At 36.3% G+C, this 21,901-nt stretch overlaps 1 protein-coding gene across 5 annotated transcripts in view; it reads left to right on the top strand.

Annotated features, from left to right (window-relative positions):
* ECHDC1 (ethylmalonyl-CoA decarboxylase 1) overlaps positions 1–21,901 on the top strand; it is a 53,516-nt gene that overhangs the window by 308 nt on the left and 31,307 nt on the right. The window contains exons 1-6 of one of the 5 annotated variants that reach the window (XM_030316292.1): positions 200–313; positions 800–1,036; positions 8,124–8,345; positions 12,220–12,362; positions 14,786–14,838; positions 16,491–16,571. In XM_030316292.1, the coding sequence (XP_030172152.1) occupies positions 1,021–1,036; positions 8,124–8,345; positions 12,220–12,362; positions 14,786–14,838; positions 16,491–16,571 (515 nt within the window). In that variant the 5' untranslated portion in view covers positions 200–313; positions 800–1,020. The other 4 variants (XM_030316296.1, XM_030316295.1, XM_030316293.1 and 1 more) reach the window with 4 other exon arrangements.

Raw genomic sequence — 21,901 nt, 5'->3', positions numbered from 1 at the left:
AGAGGGAAAGGGTCGCGGGGGAGCGGATAAAGGGGGCGGAAAGCGGAAGAGGGTCGTGGGGGAGCGGAAAAGGAGGTTGTGTGCTTCGAGGCGCACTGGACTGCGTGGCTGTAGGGGCTGCCCTTTAAGTGTCATCTAGGACAGGACTCTAGCTTGTCGCTGTGTCATGGGCTTTAACGCTTCTCGGTACGAATTACAAGCGGGGACCCCCCCGGGCTCACTGGCGCGTTCCTAGTGACGCCATCGCGGAGGTCCATTGCCCTCTGCTGGGCGTGGGGACGCAGTGCCGAGCGCCGCTGACGGACTTTGCGAGGTGAAGGAGGGTACTTGGGAAAAGAGTAAAACTTTTCTAAGGGTTGTGGCAAAATAGCCTACATTAGCATTTTCAAAAGAACGGGGAGACATGATTTCAACGCACTAGTTTAAATTCTAAATACTTTTCAGGCATAGACAGGGTGGGTGATGTTCCCTAGGACTTCTGGATTTGTCCTGTGTATTAAATTATTTTGCTTAATTAAGACATTTGTTTCGTCCAGCCGACTTTTCAGTAACAACAGAAAAATGTCCAAATCATTTTTGGTAAGGGTTCTTTAATTCTAAAATACTTTTGAGCCTCGAGAATCCTTTTAATGCTACACCACACACCAGGGTCACAAATGTAGGGGATTAAAACCACTGGTTACTTAAATTACGTATTTAAAGGGCTTATGGGACCTTGAGAAAAAAAGTGTATCAACCCCCCCAACTCCCTTTCTTTTCCAACTCTGAGAACCTCCTGTTTACCAACTGTTGGCTCTAGGTGCTAGAGATATAGAGATAAATGGCCTGGGCAAGACTTTGCACTCTATTGGAGGAAATAAGCTTCGGGGGGGGGGGGGGGGAAGATGTAATCGTGAAGTCTACTGGGAGAGGGAGGAGCATAGCAAGAAAACAGCTGATCCTTTCTTGATCTCCCCTTGCCGGATCTGAAAGAGAAGTAGTTAATAGTTGCATTTCAGGAAGAGAAACCAGCTTGCAAGAATGGAGTTGAAACAGGGTGAGTGACGGGAATAATAAAGTGGATAGTTCTTTTGTGGACAGATTCTTAAACCTCCTAAGGCATTATGGATTCTTAATACTTGTTTGCCAAATTATTATTGTCTTACATTATTTGTCAAGCACCATTCTAAGCGTTGCAAAGGCCTTGCTTTCCAAAATCCCGTGGCAACGTCGGTTAAACGAGTAATTACGTGGGGGAAAAAAGAATATAAATGCTGTGCAAGCAAACAGTAAGAGTATTTTATGTAGCCTAAGTATTAAAGGAGATGACTAGGAGTTACTCTGAGGAAGAAAAAAGTGTAACAGGTGAGGGATCACATATACAGACGTGAGGAACAAAGAGAAAAACCTGAAGGATTTGAGAAACTAAAAGTTCATTTTGGCTGTATGAAGAGGTGTGTGTATGGTGGCATGTGATAAAGCTCGAAAGGTAGGTTATATAATGAGTCTCAAGTGAAACCAAAACTTGAAAAACAAGTCATGTTTGGACAGTCTTAAATAGAATCTTTCAGACTTTTTTGTTGTTTACCACCTCCCTCGGGCTAATTGTTTTCTTATTAAGTATGCATTTGTATTAATTTTCTGTATTAAATAAATCCAGCAGATGGTAAAACGGGTTACAGATGGCTTTTAAGAGAAAAGCTAGCTTATTTCCTGTGCAGGGAGGGGAACTATTTGATCCTTTGCAGAACTTTAAAAAAACAATTAGAGTAACACATTTGATCTTGGATGTCAGGACCTTTCTTCTCTTTCCCTTTTCCAGTGGCTTGGTTGTGAGCTCATTCCACTGGTCTAACTCTGGCAGGACAGCAAAACTTTACAACAAGTTTTTTTTTTTTTTTTTTTTTCAACGTTTATTTTTGGGACAGAGAGACACAGAGCATGAACGGGGGAGGGGCAGAGAGAGAGAGGGAGACACAGAATCGGAAACAGGCTCCAGGCTCCGAGCCATCAGCCCAGAGCCTGACTCGGGGCTCGAACTCACGGACCGCGAGATCGTGACCTGGCTGAAGTCGGACGCTTAACCGACTGCGCCACCCAGGCGCCCCTACAACAAGTTTTAAACATACGTTTTGTCATGAATAAAGTTTATAAAATCGTAAATTCCTCAGAACTTTTCCATTGCCTTACGATTCTGGAACAGATCCAAAATGCTGACTGTTTAACTACATCCTTACACAGAACCTGAATCTCAACCCTTGTTCGTACACATAAACTTTCAGACACTATAGTATTTTAATAGTTCAGTCCTTAGCACTGAACTCTTGTCTAATTTGGTCTTAGAATTTAGAATTGGGATGACGGATACATAATAGGCTATTACCAAATTTCTAGAATATGACTTCTAAACTTGAGGTCAGCAAATCTAGTAGGCTTAAGCAGTGCCCTCCAGTTTTTGTGGTACTCTTCTGTGGCACAGACAAGGAAATGTGAAGAGAGGAGAGAAAAGAAGGGAGAGTTAGTAGTGGAAGAAGGATAGGAATGGGGAAGGAGAGAAAAAAATGTTAGTCATATGTATGTTTAATTTTGTAATGATTTAAAGTAAGGAGATAATAGATCTCATGGCATCTATGTCAATTGCCTTTGTGTTGTTAGATATTGGAGAGGTAATAGATGAGGATAGAACAGGCTCCTTACAAGAGAGAAGATATATTGTTTATTGATTTTATTATCCCACAAGAATAATTTAAAATGCTAATGATTTTGTAAGCCTTATTCCTTATTTTCTAGTTTAACTCTTTGTTCTTTTCCCTAAACAGAATATTGTGGAAAATACAGGCAAATTTAGTTTTTGAAAATAGCCATTGAAGTCCTTATCAAGTTTTGGGGGGCACTTTTTTAAATGTTGAAGTCATGGTAAATATGGAAAAGATCAGGACCTTTGCCTCAGTTGAATTTGCCATTGGGTTTCTGTTCTGTATCTGACATCCCCAGGAGCAAAGCATGCATAGAGCAAACTGGATATATTGTATTTGACTCTGACTGTCTTATGTAGGCCTTTCAGTTTTGTGAACTGACCTGACAAGTGATCTTATGAGCTTATTTTCCCTAGACTGGAGACAGGCCCAAGGAACCCTGAGCCCTACTGTATTTGATCTTCTTCAAATGGGACAAGATAAAGGCAAAATCCCAGGTTCCTTTTATCACGTAAACCTCAGAGAGAGAGAGAGAGAGCGAGAGGGCACAGGGTGCGTGTGTGTGCAAAAGAAGGGAGAATAGAAAGAACTAAGCAAATCCAAAATAGCAGTCCCAGGGCAGATAGTTTCACTTTGTTGCCTGGTACACAGAGCTATAGAACACTGAAAACCAATATCCTCCTTTGGAAGGTGAGAAGGGAAGGTGAGGCAAAATAGGTCAAATCTCAGGTTCCCCATTTAAGTTTGCCACAAATAGTTAGTAAGTATTCACTTCAGTATCACTGGGTAAATTGCCTCTCATCCTGAGAAAGAGAATGTAACAGGCCAAGCCTGCCTTAAGATTCCTCTTGTGAGAGAAATCTTGTTACATAGTTAAAGAACGAAGACTGTTACTAACGAGCTCCTTGTAAGATATGTATTACCAACTGCACATATTATTGATAGGTAGGGTAATGTCTTACTATTTATTACTTCACTTATTAAAAAGTGTTAATATTTTTATTAATGAAACAATAGAAATTGTGTTGTGTGCAAACCCATTTTGTAAACATGAAAAGAAAATCATACCTTTGCACATTTGTAACTACATATCCTGGACTTGGCATTTCCTAGAAAACCAACAGTGAAATAAACTTTTTCTATTTTGCAGACAGAGATCTTATATTTAGTTTAGAAAATGATGGTTAGGTACTGTCATCCCTTCACAGTAATAACCACATTAGGGGTCATTTAGTTCTACAAATATTAAATGTAAGCCTCTGTGTGCTAAAGGCTATGAATAATATGCAGTCCTGCCCATAAGAATTTTTTTATTTACTGGAGGCAGGGGCTGCATTTCTAACTCTTTATTATGTAGTTTCTGGTTATACACTGATTTTTAAGAAATATCACTGTCTTTAATAAGGACTCTTTATTAATTGCCAAACCGGCCAGAGACCAGACACACCTATGTGGTCGCTGATGCAATAACTTGTGTTCTTTGTGTAGTATCTTCTATGTAAAGAACTAGAGTATTTAAGAAACTAGTTTTGAAATTGGCAGTTTAGAAGATTGGGAGAAATTACTGGTAAAACCAGAGACAGCCCCAAAGTTTGGAATGATATCCTTCAGTTAAAAAAGTTTATTGAGAAATGTAGCATACATGCATATAGTGAAAAATACATAAAAAGAGTTTAAAGAACAACAACAGAAGATGGATACCTATGTACCCATTACCTAGGTTAAGAAAAAAAAAAAAAAAAAAACATGTTCTGAGACCTAACTTTTTTAGTATGTGTTAGGTGACTCAGGCAATAGCTTTCTTCATTTTTAATGTTTTCATTTATTTTTACTCTTACCAACTATAATACAACTTGAATTTCAAATCATGAAACAAAAATAATCTTTTATGGAAATAACATATGAACAAAATTGCTGCACAATTTCATAACCATCTCATAAATATTTGATTTAATCAGATAGCCTATATATAAAATATGTTCTTGTCCATTCAAAAGGCTTGTGTTTCTATCTATGGAGTTACATGAAATAATGTCTCAAGTTTTAAAGGTTTTTATAAATTGACAATTCATTAAAAAATGTATATGTATTTGAAACAAAAGTAGAGAGTGAGAACTTTGAGAACTTTTGTGTTGTTTTCAAAATTTGACAAAAGGTAAACTTTAATTGTGAAAAGGAAACGTGGGCCCTGTTTTGCTTTTTTCTAGATTTGTTTTGCGGAGAGAAGTGGAACTATACAATTTTTATGCTAACAGTTTAGTAGTAACATAATCTTCTGAAGAAATGATACTCTGAAAATATGTAAAATGAGAGTATTTTAAAGGTGGCTCCATCTGCCAATATTTTGGCCATAAGACACTGCAAAGAAAAGCTGGTTTATATTTTCTTTTGGTTACTCCCCAGCAAAATTGGGATATTGCCTGATTTCTGTTGTGCTTCTGCTTAGAATTTTAAAACTTAGAATGAAGTGAAATAAAATATCGTAATATTTTATTTATATTTAATATTTTTTGATCCATTTTTGCCTATAGAAAATCCTTATATTTCATACTAAAAGTTTACTGGTGAAGAAGAAAAACGCTTTTATGAAGTTAAGACTATATTTTAAGTTTGATGTAAATCTCTAATAGAGCTTAATGAAAAGAGGGACTTTGTTCTGTTTTCAATTAGTTGAATTATTTTTGCTTTTTATGTGCATATTTTGTTTCCTTGATAAAACTAAAAAATTTTTGAGGGTAAAGTTACTTTTTTTTCTCTTTGAAACAGTTAGCAAAGGGGAGATCATTAGTAACTCAGTAAATACCCATTTAATCATTACTAATTATACTTTACCAAATGCTTTTATCATATGTATGTGTTTATACATTAGGATTCCAGTCTATGAATTTCTTTTTGTTTCATTTTAATTTTTAAGTTTTTTTTTTTTTTTTAAGTTTATTTATTTATTTTGAGAGAGAAAGAGAGTTCTGTGCATGTTCAGGGGGGAGGGGCAGAGAAAGAGGGAGAGAGTGAGAACCTCAAGCAGGCCCCATGCTGTCTGTGCAGTGCCTGACGTGGGGCTCAATCCCATGAACTGAGACCATGACCTGAGCCGAAATCAAGAATTGGATGCTCAACTGACTAAGCTACCCAGGTGTCCCTTAGGTTTTTATTTAAGTAATCTCTACACCCAACAATAGGGCTTGAACTCATGACCCTGAAACTTGGAGGTCAAGAGTTGCATGCTGTTCTGACTAAGCCAGCCAGGTACCCTCCCCACCCCCACCAATCTGTGAACTTCTTGGCCATTAAAACCTTCAAATGAGTGTGGTTTCCTTAATGGCCCTCATTGCAACGAAACTATTCAACTACTGCCCACCCCCACCCCCACTCCAGCCTTTTTTTTTTCTTTTTCTTTTTTTTTTTAGAGTAGGCTCCATGCTCATTGTGGGGCTTGAACTCATGACCCTGAGATTCAGAGTTACATGCTTTATGTGCCCCTAACCCTTTTTTATTTTTTATCTACTTTAAATCTGGAAAAGAATACTATCTTGGTTTAAAATATCTTAATTGCTAATCTTGTCAAAACTTGTCTTTAGAAAAGCAGAGAATGCCTCACAACTTTTTTTCTTTTGCATTCTTGAGATTTTTTTTTTCTTTCTTTTCTTTTATACTTACCATGCCCTAAATTCATAGAGAATAGGTTCCAGCAGCTCAGGCTCCTTTTCATTGGTTCTCACCAAATGTGCTTCTCTGGGTGGAGCAGGCTAGCCCTTGAGTTGAACCCAAGTACCTTTCCCTTTGGCTTCCTTCTTTTTCTGATCATTTTCCTACACATGCTTTAGGAAGTTATTTTGGCTTTTTTTTTTTTTTTTTAAATTTTTATTTCTGAGGCAGAGAGAGAGCATGAGTGGGGGAGGGGCAGAGAAAGAGGGAGACACAGAATCAGAAGCAGGCTCCAGGCTCTGAGCTGTCAGCACTCAGCCTGATGCCAGTCTTGAACTCATGAGCCACAAGATCATGACTTAAGCCAAAGTTGGACACTTAACCGACTGAGCCACCCAGGTGACCCAGAATTTGGTTTTTCTACAAGTACCACTGGCCTCTAGACTTATACCTGGATTGCGGTGTTCTTTTCTTTAAAAAAATTTTTTTCTAATGTTTATTTACTTTTGAGAGGAGACAGAGCGTGAAGGGGAGAGGGACAGAGAGAGAGAGGGAGACACAGAATTGGAAGCAGTCTCCAGGCTCTGAGCTGTCAGCACAGAGCCCGATGCGAGGCTCGAACCTACAAGCTGTGAGATCATGACCTGATCAAGATCATGACCTGAGCCCAAGTTGGAAGCTTAACTGACTGAGCCACCCAGGCTATTTGCCCAATAATTTTATTGCAGTGTTTAGCAATCAGTATAAGTCAGCTGCAGCCCAACCAAATAATTCCATTTTTAGATAGAGCCAACAGAATGCATACATTAGAATAGATAGATTGAGGTGTATTCATATAAAATACAAAGAGTAATGGACTGTTTAGACTGTAAATACACATAATAATGGATGTCACAAACATAGTTGAAAAGGCACAAAATAATATATACTATTGAATATATATAAAATTCAAAAATAGAAAAACGAATCTAGGGTATTAGAAGTCAGGATAGTTGTTATCTTTGGAGTTGTGACTGAGAGAGGACACAACAGACTTGAGTTTCATGTTCTGTTTCTTGGTCTGGGTATTATTGACTTAAGTGTTTTTACCTTATGAAATTTATGATTTGAGCTGTATCCTATGACTTGTTTACTGTTCTGAATGTATGTTTTAGGTCAACAAAAATGCTTACATAGGGCAAAAAAACCTATGGGCTAAGGTGAGATTGCCCAGGATGTATATATAAAGTGAGAAGAGTGACAGAATGCTGAGGAACAAAGAAACCATGCACATATTCCTATTTCTTTCCCCATTTTCCTCAGTTTTTCCTATGAAAGCTTTGCATAAGGTAAGGATAATGCTAAGAATGAAACTTCTGTTAGAGAATGGGATTGCCCTTGTAGTATTTCTGCATAGAGACTGTTTCCAAGGAGACATTGGACAATTTATTCTTAGATTTTGCAAAAGTCAAAGAGTTGGAGGAAGAACTACTATCATGAGAAAGACTTACCAGGAAGCAGGAGATGGTGCTAAACACAGAACAGCAACATTTTTCTAAATCTTCCTAGTGTATTGGATCCCAGTCAGTGCACTGTAACTATATCATCATCTCTCAGTGATATACTGAAATGATATACTTTGTGAATTATTTGGTTTGAGGAGGCAAAACAGAAGGATTTCCATACCGACCATCTCCTCAGAGTGCTTTTACGAGTGGGAAAGTACTCCCAATTAAACAGAAAGGTCTATCACTAAAACCTATTAACATACAATATTCGAAAAGTGTTCATCTGGACCACTGTGTACTTCTTTCTGTTTTCCAGAAATGGCAAGAAGTCTTTTGAAGACATCATCTTTATCTGTGAGGACAAAATTACTACATCAAACGGGATTGTCACTTTATAATACATCCCATGGCTTCCATGAAGAAGAAGTAAAAAAAAAACTTGAGCAGTTTCCTGGTGGATCCATTGACCTTCAGAAGGAAGATAGTGGTATTGGCATTCTTACCCTGAACAATCCAAGTAAAATGAATGCCTTCTCAGGTATAGAGATCTTTCTTTTGCTAAAGAATGACACTAAATCTAAGCTGCTATCACATATTTTTATCTCTAGTGACAATTCTTGAATGTTGTGGTACTCTTGGAACACATACACTCACACTGAAAACCCAAACCATCATTTGAACCAGGAACATTTTTTATTAATTGTGAATATTTTAATCTTTTTAAAAAATCCATGAATACCGTTGTTGATAAAAAGGAAACTTGGAAATTAATCTTGCACTTGCCAATGTATTGCAGCATTTCCTGACTCTTAGATACTGGTAAATACCTTCTGTTTGCCCAGCAGCATTCTTGGGCATGTAAGAATTTCCTGTTTAAGGGACCTGAAAGTCCAGGACATGTGGTAATTTGTAATTTTGTGCCAAAGCTCAAATTTGAACTATGCTATTGTGATGTTATACAAGAGCTGAGTGAGTAACATTGCTGACTCTCTAGCATTTCTCCCTGCTTCAAGATGATTTTGGCGATTTCTGTCTGTGAGTGATGTACCTTGTGTACCTTGTTGGTTGTTAATGATGTTGTACAAGAGCTAATAAATAACCTTGCTGACTGCCCAGTCAAGGTGACTTTGGCAATTTGCCTGTTATGCCCGTCATGGAGGGTAAATTATATTCTGTAGTATTTGAAATACTGAGCTTAAAAATACCTCTGTAAATTTTCATACCTTGAGACCTAATTTAGTAGACTGTAAACTTTGTAAGTTAGTCATGGTGGGTCTTTAAAACGCAAGATAACTTTTCTTTTCTCTTATCATAATTCAGAGATGTCTCTCTCTCAGTGCTATCCAGTAGAAGTATACACAGATGTGAACCACATATGTAAATTTAAATTTTCTGGTAGCCATATTTTTATTTTTTTTTTAATTTTTTTTAACGTTCATTTATTTTTGAGACAGAGAGAGACAGAGCATGAACGGGGGAGGGTCAGAGAGAGGGAGACACAGAATCTGAAACAGGCTCCGGGCTCTGAGCTGTCAGCACAGAGCCCGACGTGGGGTTTGAACTCATGGAACGTGAGATCATGACCTGAGCCGAAGTCGGACGCTTAACCGACTGAGCCACCCAGGCGCCCCACGGTAGCCATATTTTTAAAAAGTAAAAGGAAACAGGTGAAATTAGTTTTAATAAAGTACTTTATTATCCCAGTATATTAATAGTTCAACATGTGACTCATGAGAAATTATTTATATGTTGTTTTCCCTTTTTTTATACCAACTTTTTGAATGTGGTGTGTACTTTACACATAAACGCACATCTCAGTTTAGACTAGCCACATTTCAAGTGCTCAGTAGCTAGATATGGATGGTGGGTACTTTATTGGACCATGCAACTCCATACCCTCAATTGGTTCAGAGAATAAAAGCCAATTTTATTTATTTTTTTTTTTAATTTTTTTTTTTTCAACGTTTATTTATTTTTGGGACAGAGAGAGACAGAGCATGAACGGGCGAGGGGCAGAGAGAGAGGGAGACACAGAATCGGAAACAGGCTCCAGGCTCTGAGCCATCAGCCCAGAGCCTGACGCGGGGCTCGAACTCACGGACCGCGAGATCGTGACCTGGCTGAAGTCGGACGCTTAACCGACTGCGCCACCCAGGCGCCCCTAAAAGCCAATTTTAATATTAACCTAAGAAAAATAAAATTAGAAAAGACTGCTCTAGAAAATTAGACTAGATTAATAGTCTAATTTACTATTGAATAGGTACAAATAATTTATATTAGTGAAGATTTTTATTCAAATGGAAACAAATACTAATTTGATGGCTGATGTTTAAAATGAATACAAGCAGAGATGCTTTGACTTGGGTAATGGTGTTTGGTTGACTTGGTCTGGGAGAAGTTGAGTGAGTCCCACACCACACAATTTTCAAACCTCAAGGCTCTGGTTTGAAAAATTACCCAACCAGCTACTCTTTAAGGTTTCTTCTAACACTTAATGCTTAGTTTACCAGAGTAGAAAAAGATGAGTTCAAGATTAACTACTGGTATAGATGTCTCATACTTAAGGCCATTTTTTTGGAAGCTTAAATATTAGGGATGATTGAAGGTCCATATTTATCTATATAGATTTATTCTTGTGCTAAATGACTGTGTTTTTTAAATTATTTATTTTTATTTTTATTTTTTTGTTAAATGCTACTGGACTGTATAAATTTTGAGAGCAAGAACTATATTTATAAAACACCTAGAACATCCTTGGGAAGGGCTACTATTTTAGTTAGGTCATAATTAGCAGTTGGAAAGGATTCTAACTTTCTATACATGTGGAATCTACTTGTGAATCAATAACATTAACATTTATTGTGGAACTACTTCCTTACTGGTTACTTCAGAAAATGGCAAAGAAAATAATAGTTCTTGATATCCTGGGGTTTATGTTCCAGAATAGTATACATAGTTTAATGGGGCCTGTATAGTAAGTTTTGGAACCTTGTGATACAGAGAGTCTTTGCCAGTTTTAACCGTCTGTTATGATCTTTATATTGGCTTCTAAAATATTTTCTTACAAAGAGTAAACTTAATCATGTTGACAGCATTATGAACTTTATGAACTTGGAAGACCACCACAGATAAGAATTATAGTCCTGGGGCGCCTGGGTGGCGCAGTCGGTTAAGCGTCCGACTTCAGCCAGGTCACGATCTCGTGGTCCGTGAGTTTGAGCCCCGTGTCAGGCTCTGGGCTGATGGCTCAGAGCCTGGAGCCTGCTTCCTATTCTGTGTCTCCCTCTCTCTCTGCCCCTCCCCCGTTCATGCTCTGTCTCTCTCTGTCCCAAAAAATAAATAAAAAACGTTGAAAAAAAAAAAAAAAGAATTATAGTCCTTCCTATTCCCATTTAAAATTTGTTCATTATAAAGAAACTCCAGTAGAATTTCGGAATGATATCAAGGTAAAAATGTAATCTATAAATCATAGCATTGATGGTTGGTAGGCATCTTATTGGCAGCCTATGAAGTACTTTCAGAGTATGCCTTGGGCTACTCAGAGCATAGTCTGTCAGCTGTGGAACAAGATGCTCTGTACTATCCCTTTCCTGAACTAACATCTATTGTAATAGTTCTCATGTGAGTAGAGTAGGAATATTATACTTTGTTTTGTATACCATATACCCAATAGATTGTAAGATCTCAGTCTTCTGGGCAGAACTATATTTGAGTTAGGAATACAGGCATAACTCTTGTTATGAGCTTGTTGATTTTAATAATGCTTGTTGAGCTTGTTGCCTAAGACAACGTGTACTATTGTGAAGTCAGGACTATATTTGATTTAAAAAAAAAAAATTTTTTTTAATGTTTATTTATTTTTGAGACAGAGAGACAGAGCATGAATGGGGAAGGGCCAGAGAGAGAGGGAGACACAGAATCTGAAGCAGGCTCCAGGCTCTGAGCTGTCAGCACAGAGCCCAACGCGGGGCTTGAACTCACAGACCGTGAGATCGTGACCTGAGCCAAAGTCGGAGGCTCAACCGACTGAACCACCCAGTTGCCCCAGGACTATATTTGATTTTTACCTAAGGAATAATTTTTTCTTACCACCATACCCTTATTTATTTAATTTTCTTATTCCTAGGACATGTATGATATATTCTCATTTTCTACCTAGCTATGTATTTGTGTGATTTCTTAATTCAGACAGAGAAAGATTACTAACATTGTAAACTTTGAAAGCAGGGGCTGTCATGTATACCTCTTTTGTGTATACCCCATGGTACTAACACAATAGGCATTTGATAGATATTTAGTAAATATCTATCAAATGTAGGATCTAAGAGTCATGTTTGATGCCTGATGGCTTTAAATTATTTCTGTTTTTTTGGTATCTTATGTACTTTGATTTGTCTTCTTCTCTGTGGCAGGAGTTATGATTCTACAACTTCTGGAAAAAGTGATTGAATTGGAAAGTTGGACAGAGGGGAAAGGTCTCATTGTCCGTGGGGCAAAAAATACTTTCTCCTCAGGATCTGATTTGAATGCTGTGAAAGCACTAGGGACTCCAGAGGCAAGTATTCTATGAATTGTGCACTAGATTCCACATGCGTGTCAGATATTTATCACTGAGACATTGATGTTTTACATTGGTTATTATGATAGCTATCATCATAATAATCAGGATAATATTAAGAGGCTTCCAAGGGTCAGAGGTTTTAGTTTTCTTCTTATAGATTAGGTTGCAATATTGTAAAGTAATGGAGGGGAAGAAAAGGAAGGGCAAGAAGATTAGCAATCACTAAAGCCCATTAAAACCAGCAGGAATTTGAATTCTTTTAAGTGGAAGACCCTTAGCATCTCATGATGAGGAATTTTATATGAGGTACATATATAAAGTACCCAGCAATGCTTTGGCATGTAATAGGCTTCAACAAATGGTAATGATTAAAACATTTGCTTTTGAACTGCGCTGATAGAAAAGGAATCCTAATCATCTTTCATCATCTTTCAAGGAACCTAGGAACTTCCACTCATATCTCCTAGGTTAAAAAAAAAAAAAAAAAAAAGGTGTGGGGGGGAGGAAGGAAAAGGAAAAATTTAATCATTGCCATTTAATTATAGGTTTGGGCTGTATATAGGTAATGATGTTTTATTTTTATTTATTCATTTTTTATTTTTTATTTTAACGTTTAATTTATTTTTGAGGCAGAGAGAGACAGAGCATGAACGGGGGAGGGGCAGAGAGAGAGGGAGACACAGAACTGGAAGCAGGCTCCAGGCTCTGAGCCATTATCCCGGAGCCTGATGCAGGGCTTGAACTCACGGACCGCGAGATTGACCTGAGTTGAAGTCGGACGCTTAACCCACTGAGCCACCCAGGCGTCCCTGTAATGATGTTTTAATGGTGTTCTACAACTCATACTGCTCTGTGTAGTATATGATCTGTATTTGCATAAAAATGTGAGGAAAGAGCTCTCTTTTGGTAATTTTTATAAGACTTGGATTTGAATGCTGGTTTCAACACTTTCTGGGTAAGTGATTAGAAAAATCACTCAATCTTTCTAAATCTTATTTTAGCTGAAGCATTGGGGATAAATGAAACTTTCAAGGAAGAAATATTAGATAAAGAAGAGAAAGAGAATCATGGATTTGATTTTGGGGAATACATGCATTTACTGGATTAGCTGAATGAGAAAAGAAAACTGAAAAGGAAAAATCAAAGAAATAGGAAGAGAATCAGGAGTGGGAAATATTGCTAGAAACTAAAAGGATTTCAAAATACAGAATTTGGTCAAAGCAAGCTACCATGTGTTAATGGAGACAGGAACATAAGGATAAGGAAAAAGCCATTTCACAAATAGAAGATTATTAGAAACTTTTGAGGGGAGTCTTTTGAGAGGTTAGGGCCATCAACCTCTGTGCAGTTGATAATCTGCATATAACTTGACTCCAATAACTTAACTTCTAATAGCTTATTGTTGAATGGGAAGCTTTACCAATAACAAACAGTAGATTAACATGTTTTCTATGTTATAGTTATTATATACTGTATTCTTACAATAAAGTAAGTTACAGAAAAAAAGCGTTATTAGGAAAATCATAATGGGGCACCTGGGTGGTGGCTCAATTGGTTGAGCATCCGACTTTAGCTTTTGACTCAGGTCACGATCCTAGGGTTGTGAGATTGAGCCCTGTGTTGGGCTCCGTGCTGAGTGTGGAGCCTGCTTGAATTGAGTGTGGATTGTGCTTGAGATTCTGTCTCTCTCTCCCTTTGCCCCTTCCACCTCACCCTGCTTGGGCATGCTGTCTCTCTCTAGGGTAAAAAAAATAAAATCATAAGAGAATACATATTTACAGTACTGGACTATAAAAAATCCACATATAAGTGGACCCATGCTATTCAAACCTGTGTTGTTCAAGGGTCAACTGTACTTTTAAGAAATTTGGTTTTTTTTTTAATTTTTTTTAATGTTTGTTTATTTTTGAGACAGAGAGAGACAGAGCATGAATGGGGGAGGGGCAGAGAGAGAGGGAGACACAGAATCGGAAGCAGGCTCCAGGCTCTGAGCCATCAGCCCAGAGCCTGACGCGAGATTGTGACCTGAGCTGAAGTTGGATGCTCAACTGACTGAGCCACCCAGGCGCCCCAGAAATTTGTTTTTTATATATTCTTAGGAGATCAGAATTTGGGATAACAGGTGGTGTATCTTATACTTCTTTCCCCCAAATTACCTTGAGTAGAACTTCACACTCTTCTGGTGTATGTAATATGACTCTCATGTCCAAGTCTTTGCTAATATCTCATGCAGAGCTCAAGGAGCCCTAGAAAGTCAACAAAATCAAATACTACATCATTTGCATTTCTAACAGCATCAAAGAATTTTAAATGAAAACCTCATAAAAAAAGTTGGGTATATTTTTGGCTTTGTTGCTAAGTATTTCATATATAATACATTTACATTATAATGTGTTTATGCTTATTCTTATTTAAAGGATGGAATGACCTTATGTATGTTCATGCAGAACACCTTAACAAGATTTATGAGGTAACGTATCTTTCTTTATGATTTCTAAAAAAAAAAAAACAAAAATAGCTCTTATTTGTTCTGTTTTGCACCAGTTAAAAAATACTTGATTTTTAAATTATATTTATTTTAATGATGAACTATTTATTTGTGCCATCAAGGAGAGCCATTTAATTAAATGTTGGTGAAGTATGCACAGTTACTTAAAAGATAAGAGAAGGGAGAGATAAAAAGAATTTAAGACATAGCACTTTTCCTGAAGAGCTTATATTACTAGCTATATTTAGGCATAGCCATGGGAAAGTTAAATACTGATATTGGAGCAGAATAAGGACACTGTTCAGGAGATGACACATAAAGATTACCTCATATTCAAAATTAGTAGAACGTATGGTGAAGTGGTGTATATCCAGAAGAGAGAGGAAAAGCCCTATGGATTGGTGATGGCTTTTACCGATTCCTGAGGAAAATGGATTCACTTTGCATCTAGATGAAGAAGAAAAGGCAGAAAATTCTTCTTGGCTTATCACTATGCATTTGGGGTTACAAACTATGACGTTTTGGCTAATTAGCTTTCTACTTCTGTATTCCAAATGTAACTAATTTAAAAATTATAAAAAATAAGGAAATTCATGTTATTTAGCATATTTACTAGTGGGGCATCAGTCTATATTTGGTTTTTTCATAGTTTTTGTACCACTTCACCTTCCCTTCGCTATGATTTGAATTTTTCTTAGAGAAATCTTAAAAATGTTTTTAATCCTTTGTATTTAGAAACATAATCTGTTAATAAATTTCCCATTACTTTAGGCCTGCAGATTTGCGTTTTGGTTAGAACCTACAGAATATTCCATACTTTCAAGGCACTTTATTTATTTATTTATTTATTTATTTTTTAAATTTTTTTTTTCTTTCAAGGCATTTTAGATTTATGTTGTAATATATATTCCTCCAGGAGTGGTTCTTTGCAAAGAGAAAAGGTGAAGAGATTTCTTTTTACCACAGACCCATTCCTTTCCATAGGATTAGATATTAATCATTTCACTGAGTAATAAAAAGACTTTTGGTAAGAATCTTTATAATACAGTTTTGGAGCTCAGTCTTCTCTACCACATTTCCTCCCTTTGGATATAGCCTTAAATTTTGCCATCTAAAACTTGACATCAATACAAATGCAGTAAGATAAGGTCCCATTGAATTACTCCTGATTGCCAGCTGCTGAGAAGTTGTAGAAACTGTATATTATATTTAAAAAATTCATTTGGAAGGAAGTCATGATATATAGTTACAAAATACAGTAATGTACAAAAAATATAAAGTATATATATCATGTATAGTATATATTATACTTTATAAATTTTATTTATATTACATATTATATATGTGTAATATGTATAAAATATAGTTAATAGCTTAAACTATATAATGATTCAGGGAGGTAGTATGATAAACTTACATAGCATTTAGTATGAATTATTATATCTTAAGAATTAGACTGCTTTATTTGTCATGATATACAGGCTCAAGGTTCCACTATCCTTTGAGGTGTGTTACAAACATAGTTCAATAATTTGTTTCTACTGTAGTTCAAGTTTTTCAAAAATAATATTTGTAAATTAATATTGAAATGAAAAATATTAACATCCATTTTTCCTTTTTCCTTCAATAAACAGACTCCCTTTAATAAGTGTTGCGCTGGTTCAAGGTTGGGCATTGGGTGGAGGAGCAGAATTTACTACAGCATGTGATTTCAGGTAAGGTGAAAATTGCTTTACTCCCTCCACAAATATAATCAACATGCTCAAATTTATATTTTGCTTGAATATAAATATTGTATATATTCTTAAACAAGATGATCAGTTAGTGAATATTTTCTTTTGTCTATTATTAAAGTAGATAATTTTAGTCAATCTAGTATAATAATAACTCTATCATTACTTTATTACTATACATTTCAAAAAGTTAACAAATGATTTTGAGCAAATGAAATCCATGTTAGCAAAATTCCTAGGGAAGGAAGTCAATGAAATGTATGAAACTTTAAGATTCAAAAGAATTATACAGAGAAAAATAAAACACTAAAAAAGAGAAAACAGAATGGAGAAAGAGACACTGCTTTTTCCAATAGTCCTCTTACCAGTAGAGGGAGGTTCTCCTTTTGGTGATGTGTAGTAACTTTGTGGAACTTTTGGACTGGTTAGGGAATGAAATTAGAGAGAATTATTTGGGACCAATAGCCCTCAGTTTCCAGAATTCTTTTTTAATATTGGATAGCTATATTTTATAGGAATGATGTTCTGTAGAATCTAATGCTTTACTTGTGCTTGAAACTATGTTCTTAGTTACTATTCCTAAGACCTGCTAGCTGAGCTATAAGGAGAACCATTATAGTGTTCTTTGATCTGTACAAATATGGAAGGCAGTATATATAGCTTATATAGCAAGCATAATTGGGGATAAAATGGCAAAACAGTAAAGAGCCCGAGCACTGGAGTCAGATAGACTTAGGTTCAATCCCAGTTTCCCACTTTTTTCTATAGTTGACCCTTGAATAACCTGAGTTTGATGCACGGGTCCACTTATACAGGGTTTTTTTTCAATAAATACAGAACAGTATTGTAAATGTATTTTCTCTTCCTTATGATTTTCTTAGTAGCATTTTCTATTCTCTGGCCTACTTTATTGTAACAATACAGTATATCATACATATAACATTCAAAGTATATGTCAGTTGACTGCTTATGTTATTGATAAGGCTTTTGGTCAACAGTAGGCTATTAGTAGTTAAGTTTTGGGGGAGTTAAAGTTCTACACAGATTTTTGACTGCATGGGGAGTAAATGCTCCTAACCCTCACATTGTTCAAGGTTCAACTGTATTTGACTTTAAATAAATAACTAGTTTGTCTAAGTCTCAGTTTCTTTATAAAATACAAATAATCTCTGCTAAATATCTATAAATGATTTAATATGTAGATGTTTAGCATAAACTTAACCTAGGTACACATTGATGTACACATGATATTGATTAGATTATAGATAAGATTACCTTACTACTCTTATACTTTTACAGAAATGCCAGTGTAGGAATATTTTGGCATAGTTTTAAACTTACTAATTCTCTTTTCACTAGGGATGCTTTTCAGCCGTAAGGCTAATCCTGGCCTTACTCCTTTTTTCTTATTCATTATACACTTGATGCTGGAAGGAAAATTTTGGAGCATACACTAAGAGGAGACTTTCATTGTTTAAAATTTTTACTTCCCTTTCAGATACTAAAGAAAAAGCATTGTCCCCTGGCACGTGGTGTGGTAGACTAGAGGAAAAATTGTTGAGGTGACTAATTCAGATCTTTTGTTCCATTTCAGTTCTGTTTCTTTGAATCACAAATTTTCATGTTTTCATAGTTCAGATTCCTTTTTTTTTTTTAAGTTTTTTTAAATGTTTATTTATTTTTGAGAGAGTGAGAGAAACAGAGTGTGAGCAGGGGATGGGCAGAACTGAGGGAGACACACAATCTGAAGCAGGCTCCAGGCTCTGAGCTGTCAGCACAGAGCCCGACGCAGGGCACGAGATTGTGACCTGAGCTGAAGTTGGAAACATAACTGACTGAGCCATCTAGGTGCCCCTAAAGTTCAGATTTTTTAAAAAATTAAAAAAAATATATTTTTAATTATTTTTTTTTTCAAAGTTCAGATTCTTAAAGTATATAAGCTAAATCTTATAATCTATCTACTGTACTAAAATGCTATGAAAATAGTCATGGTAATATAAAAGATACTCATCAAAAAGAAAAAACCTATAATTAAAAATACCTAAAGATGTATATTTTTTAATCAAAGACTTTTTTAGCCTTCATTTTAAGAAGTTTTAAATCACTTTTGTTGTGGCATAATTTCCATTCTATACTGTGTAACCATCTCTACAATCCAGATATAGAACATTTTTACCAACCCCACGTGTTTGCATGTACCATTTCCCAGGAAGTTAGCACCTTAGTCCAAGGCAAACACTGATCACCTTTTTACTCTAAATTAGATTTGTTTTTTTGGTTTATTTTTAGCATTTTATATAAATAGGTTCATTTAGTATGCTTGCGTGTGTGTCAGGCTTCCTTCATTCAGCGTAATTATCTTGAGATTTATCAGTTATGTATCATGTATCACTACATCATTCCTTTTTTTTTTAATTTTTTTTTTAACCTTTATTTTTGAGACAGAGACAGAGCATGAATGGGGGAGGGTCAGAGAAAGAGGGAGACACAGAATCTGAAACAGGCTCCAGGCTCTGAGCTGTCAGCACAGAGCCCAATGCGGGGCTCGAACTCACAGACCGTGAGATCATGACCTGAGCCAAAGTCAGACGTTTAACCGACTGAGCCACCCAGGCGCCCCTACATCATTCCTTTTTAATGTTGAAAAGCTTTTTATTGCATGGATATACTACAGCTTGTTTTCTTTTCTTTTCTTTTTTTTTTTTTAAGCTTATATATTTATTTTGAGAGAGACAGAGACAGTATGAGTCAGGGAGGGGCAGAGAGAGAAGGAGAGACAGAGAATCCCAAGCAAGCTCCATGCTGCCAGTGCAGAGCCCGACACGGAGCCTGAACTCACAAAACCGTGAGATCATGACCTGAGCCAAAACCAAGAGTCTGACACTTAACCAACTGAGCCACTCAGGCGCCCACTACAGTTTGTTTTCAAGATTCATCTGTGTTATTCCATATTATTGGTGGTTTATTCATTTTGTTGCTCAGTAGTATGGCTTTCTATGCATATTATGTAATATTATTACTATATATTATAGGTAAAAGTCTACATAAGTCAAATATATAGCATATTTTTGTCAAATAGATGTATTGTGAATATTCTTTCAGCCTTTTTATTTTGTTAGTGTTTTTCAAAGAGCTGAGATTTTTAATTTTTAAAATATTTTTAACTCTCAGTTTGTAATAATTACAGACTTATGTAAAAGTTGCAAAATTTACATAGATAATTCCTATATAACTTTGACTCAGTTTTTCCAGATGTTAATATCATACATAACCACAGTACAATTATTAAACCAGGAAATTGATATTGTTACAAAACTTTTAACTCATCTATAGACCTCATTGGAAGTTTTTCAATTGTTGTACTAATGTCTTTTTTCAAGTCCAGGATCTAATCAGGCATCTATTTTGTTTGATGTAAATATAGTCATCCCAGCTTTCTTATGATTAACATTTCTGTGGTATATCTTTTTCTGTCGTTTCATTTTATCTATCTATTTATTTATTTTTTAACATTTATTTATTTTTGAGAGACAGACAGAGCATGAGTGGGGGAAGGGCAGAGAGAGAGGGAGACACAGAATCCGAAGCAGCCTCCAGGCTTAGTACAGAGCCCAATGCGGGGCTCGAACTCACATACCGTGAGATCATGACCTGAGTCGAAGTTGGATGCTTAACTGACTGAGCCACCCAAGCGCCCCTGTTCATTTACTTTTAAATGTTTATTTATTTTGAGAGAAAGAGATAGAGAACAAGTGGGGGGGGGCAGAGAGAGAGGGAGACAGAATCTTAAAACAGGCTTTGCACTGCCAGTGTGGAGCCCGATGTGGGACTCAAACCCATGAACTGTGAAATCACAACCTGAGCTGAAACCAAGAGTCTGATACTTAACCAACTGAGCCACCCAGGCTTTCCTGTATTGTATTGTATTGTATTGTATTGTATTGTATTGTATTGTATTGTATTTATTTATTTATTTATTTATTATTATTTTTTTTTAATGTTTATTTTTGAGAGAGAGAGTGTGCACACAAGTAGGGGAGGGGCAGAAAGAAAGGGAAACACAATCTGAAGCAGGCTCTAGGCTCTGAGCTGTCAACACAGAGCCTGACACAGGACTCAATCTCATGGACTGTGAGATCATGACCTGAGCAGAATTCAAGACATTTAACCCACTGAGCCACCCAGGCGTACCCCCCAGTTTCCTTTCGTTTTAACCTATGCTATATGTAGTTAGTAGACATTATATATTTGAGTGTTGTTTTTTTTTTTTTAACCAGTCTGACAATCTCTGTCTTTTAATTGGAGTGTTTACACCATATATATTCATTGTTATTGATATAATTGGGTTTAAATCTATCATTTTGGTGTTTGTTTTCTGTTTGTCCCGTCTTTCTTACTTTTCTGCCTCATTCTAGATTATTTTTTATATTCGTATTTTATCTCTAATAATCACTATACCATTTCAGCAGTCTTCAAAGCATCTTCACCAGGAATAGGTTCAATCTCAAGAAACCACTTTCTCTGCTTATCTGTAAGAATCAGCTCCTCATCTGTTCAAGTTTTTTTTTATCATGAGTTGCAGCAATTCATCTTTAGGCTTCACTTCTAATTCTAGTCTTCTTGCTGTTTGCACTACATCTGCAGTGACTTCGTCCACTGAAGTCATCCATGAAGTTTGGAATTAATGTCTTCCAAAAGCCTGTTAATGTTGGCATTTTGACCTCTTCCCATGAATCATTAATGTTCTTTATGGCATGTAGAATGGTGAATGCTTTCCAGGTTTTCAATTTACTCTGCCACGCTCTATCAGAAGAATCACTGTCTATGGCAGCATTAGATTTATGTATGAAATGTATTTCTTAAATAATAAGACTTGAAAGTCAAAATGACTTCTTGATCCATAGGCTGCAGAATTGATGTTGTGTTAGTAGGCATGAAATCATTAATCCCATAATTTCCATCAGAGTTCTTGGATGACCGGCTGTATTTGTCAATGAGCAGTAATGTTTTGAGAGGGATCTTCTTTCCTGAGAAGTAGGTCTCAACAGTGGGTTTTAAAATATTCATTAAACTGTGGTGTAAATAGATGTGCCATCAGCCAAGCTTCGTTACTCCATTCATAGAGCACAGGCAGAGTAGATTTAGCATAATTCTTAAGGGCCCTAGGATTTTTGGTGTGGTAAATGAGCATTGGCTTCAGATTAGAGTCACCAGCTCCATTAACTCCTAACAAGTGAGTCAGCCTGTCCTTCGAAGCTTTGAAGTTCTGAAGCTCTTTAGGTTCGAAAGCCCTATATGGCATCTTCTTCCAA

Source organism: Lynx canadensis, chromosome B2 (assembly GCF_007474595.2).
Source record: "Lynx canadensis isolate LIC74 chromosome B2, mLynCan4.pri.v2, whole genome shotgun sequence".
Taxonomy (NCBI): Eukaryota; Metazoa; Chordata; class Mammalia; order Carnivora; family Felidae; genus Lynx; species Lynx canadensis.
This window is presented reverse-complemented; position numbering and strand designations above follow the sequence as displayed.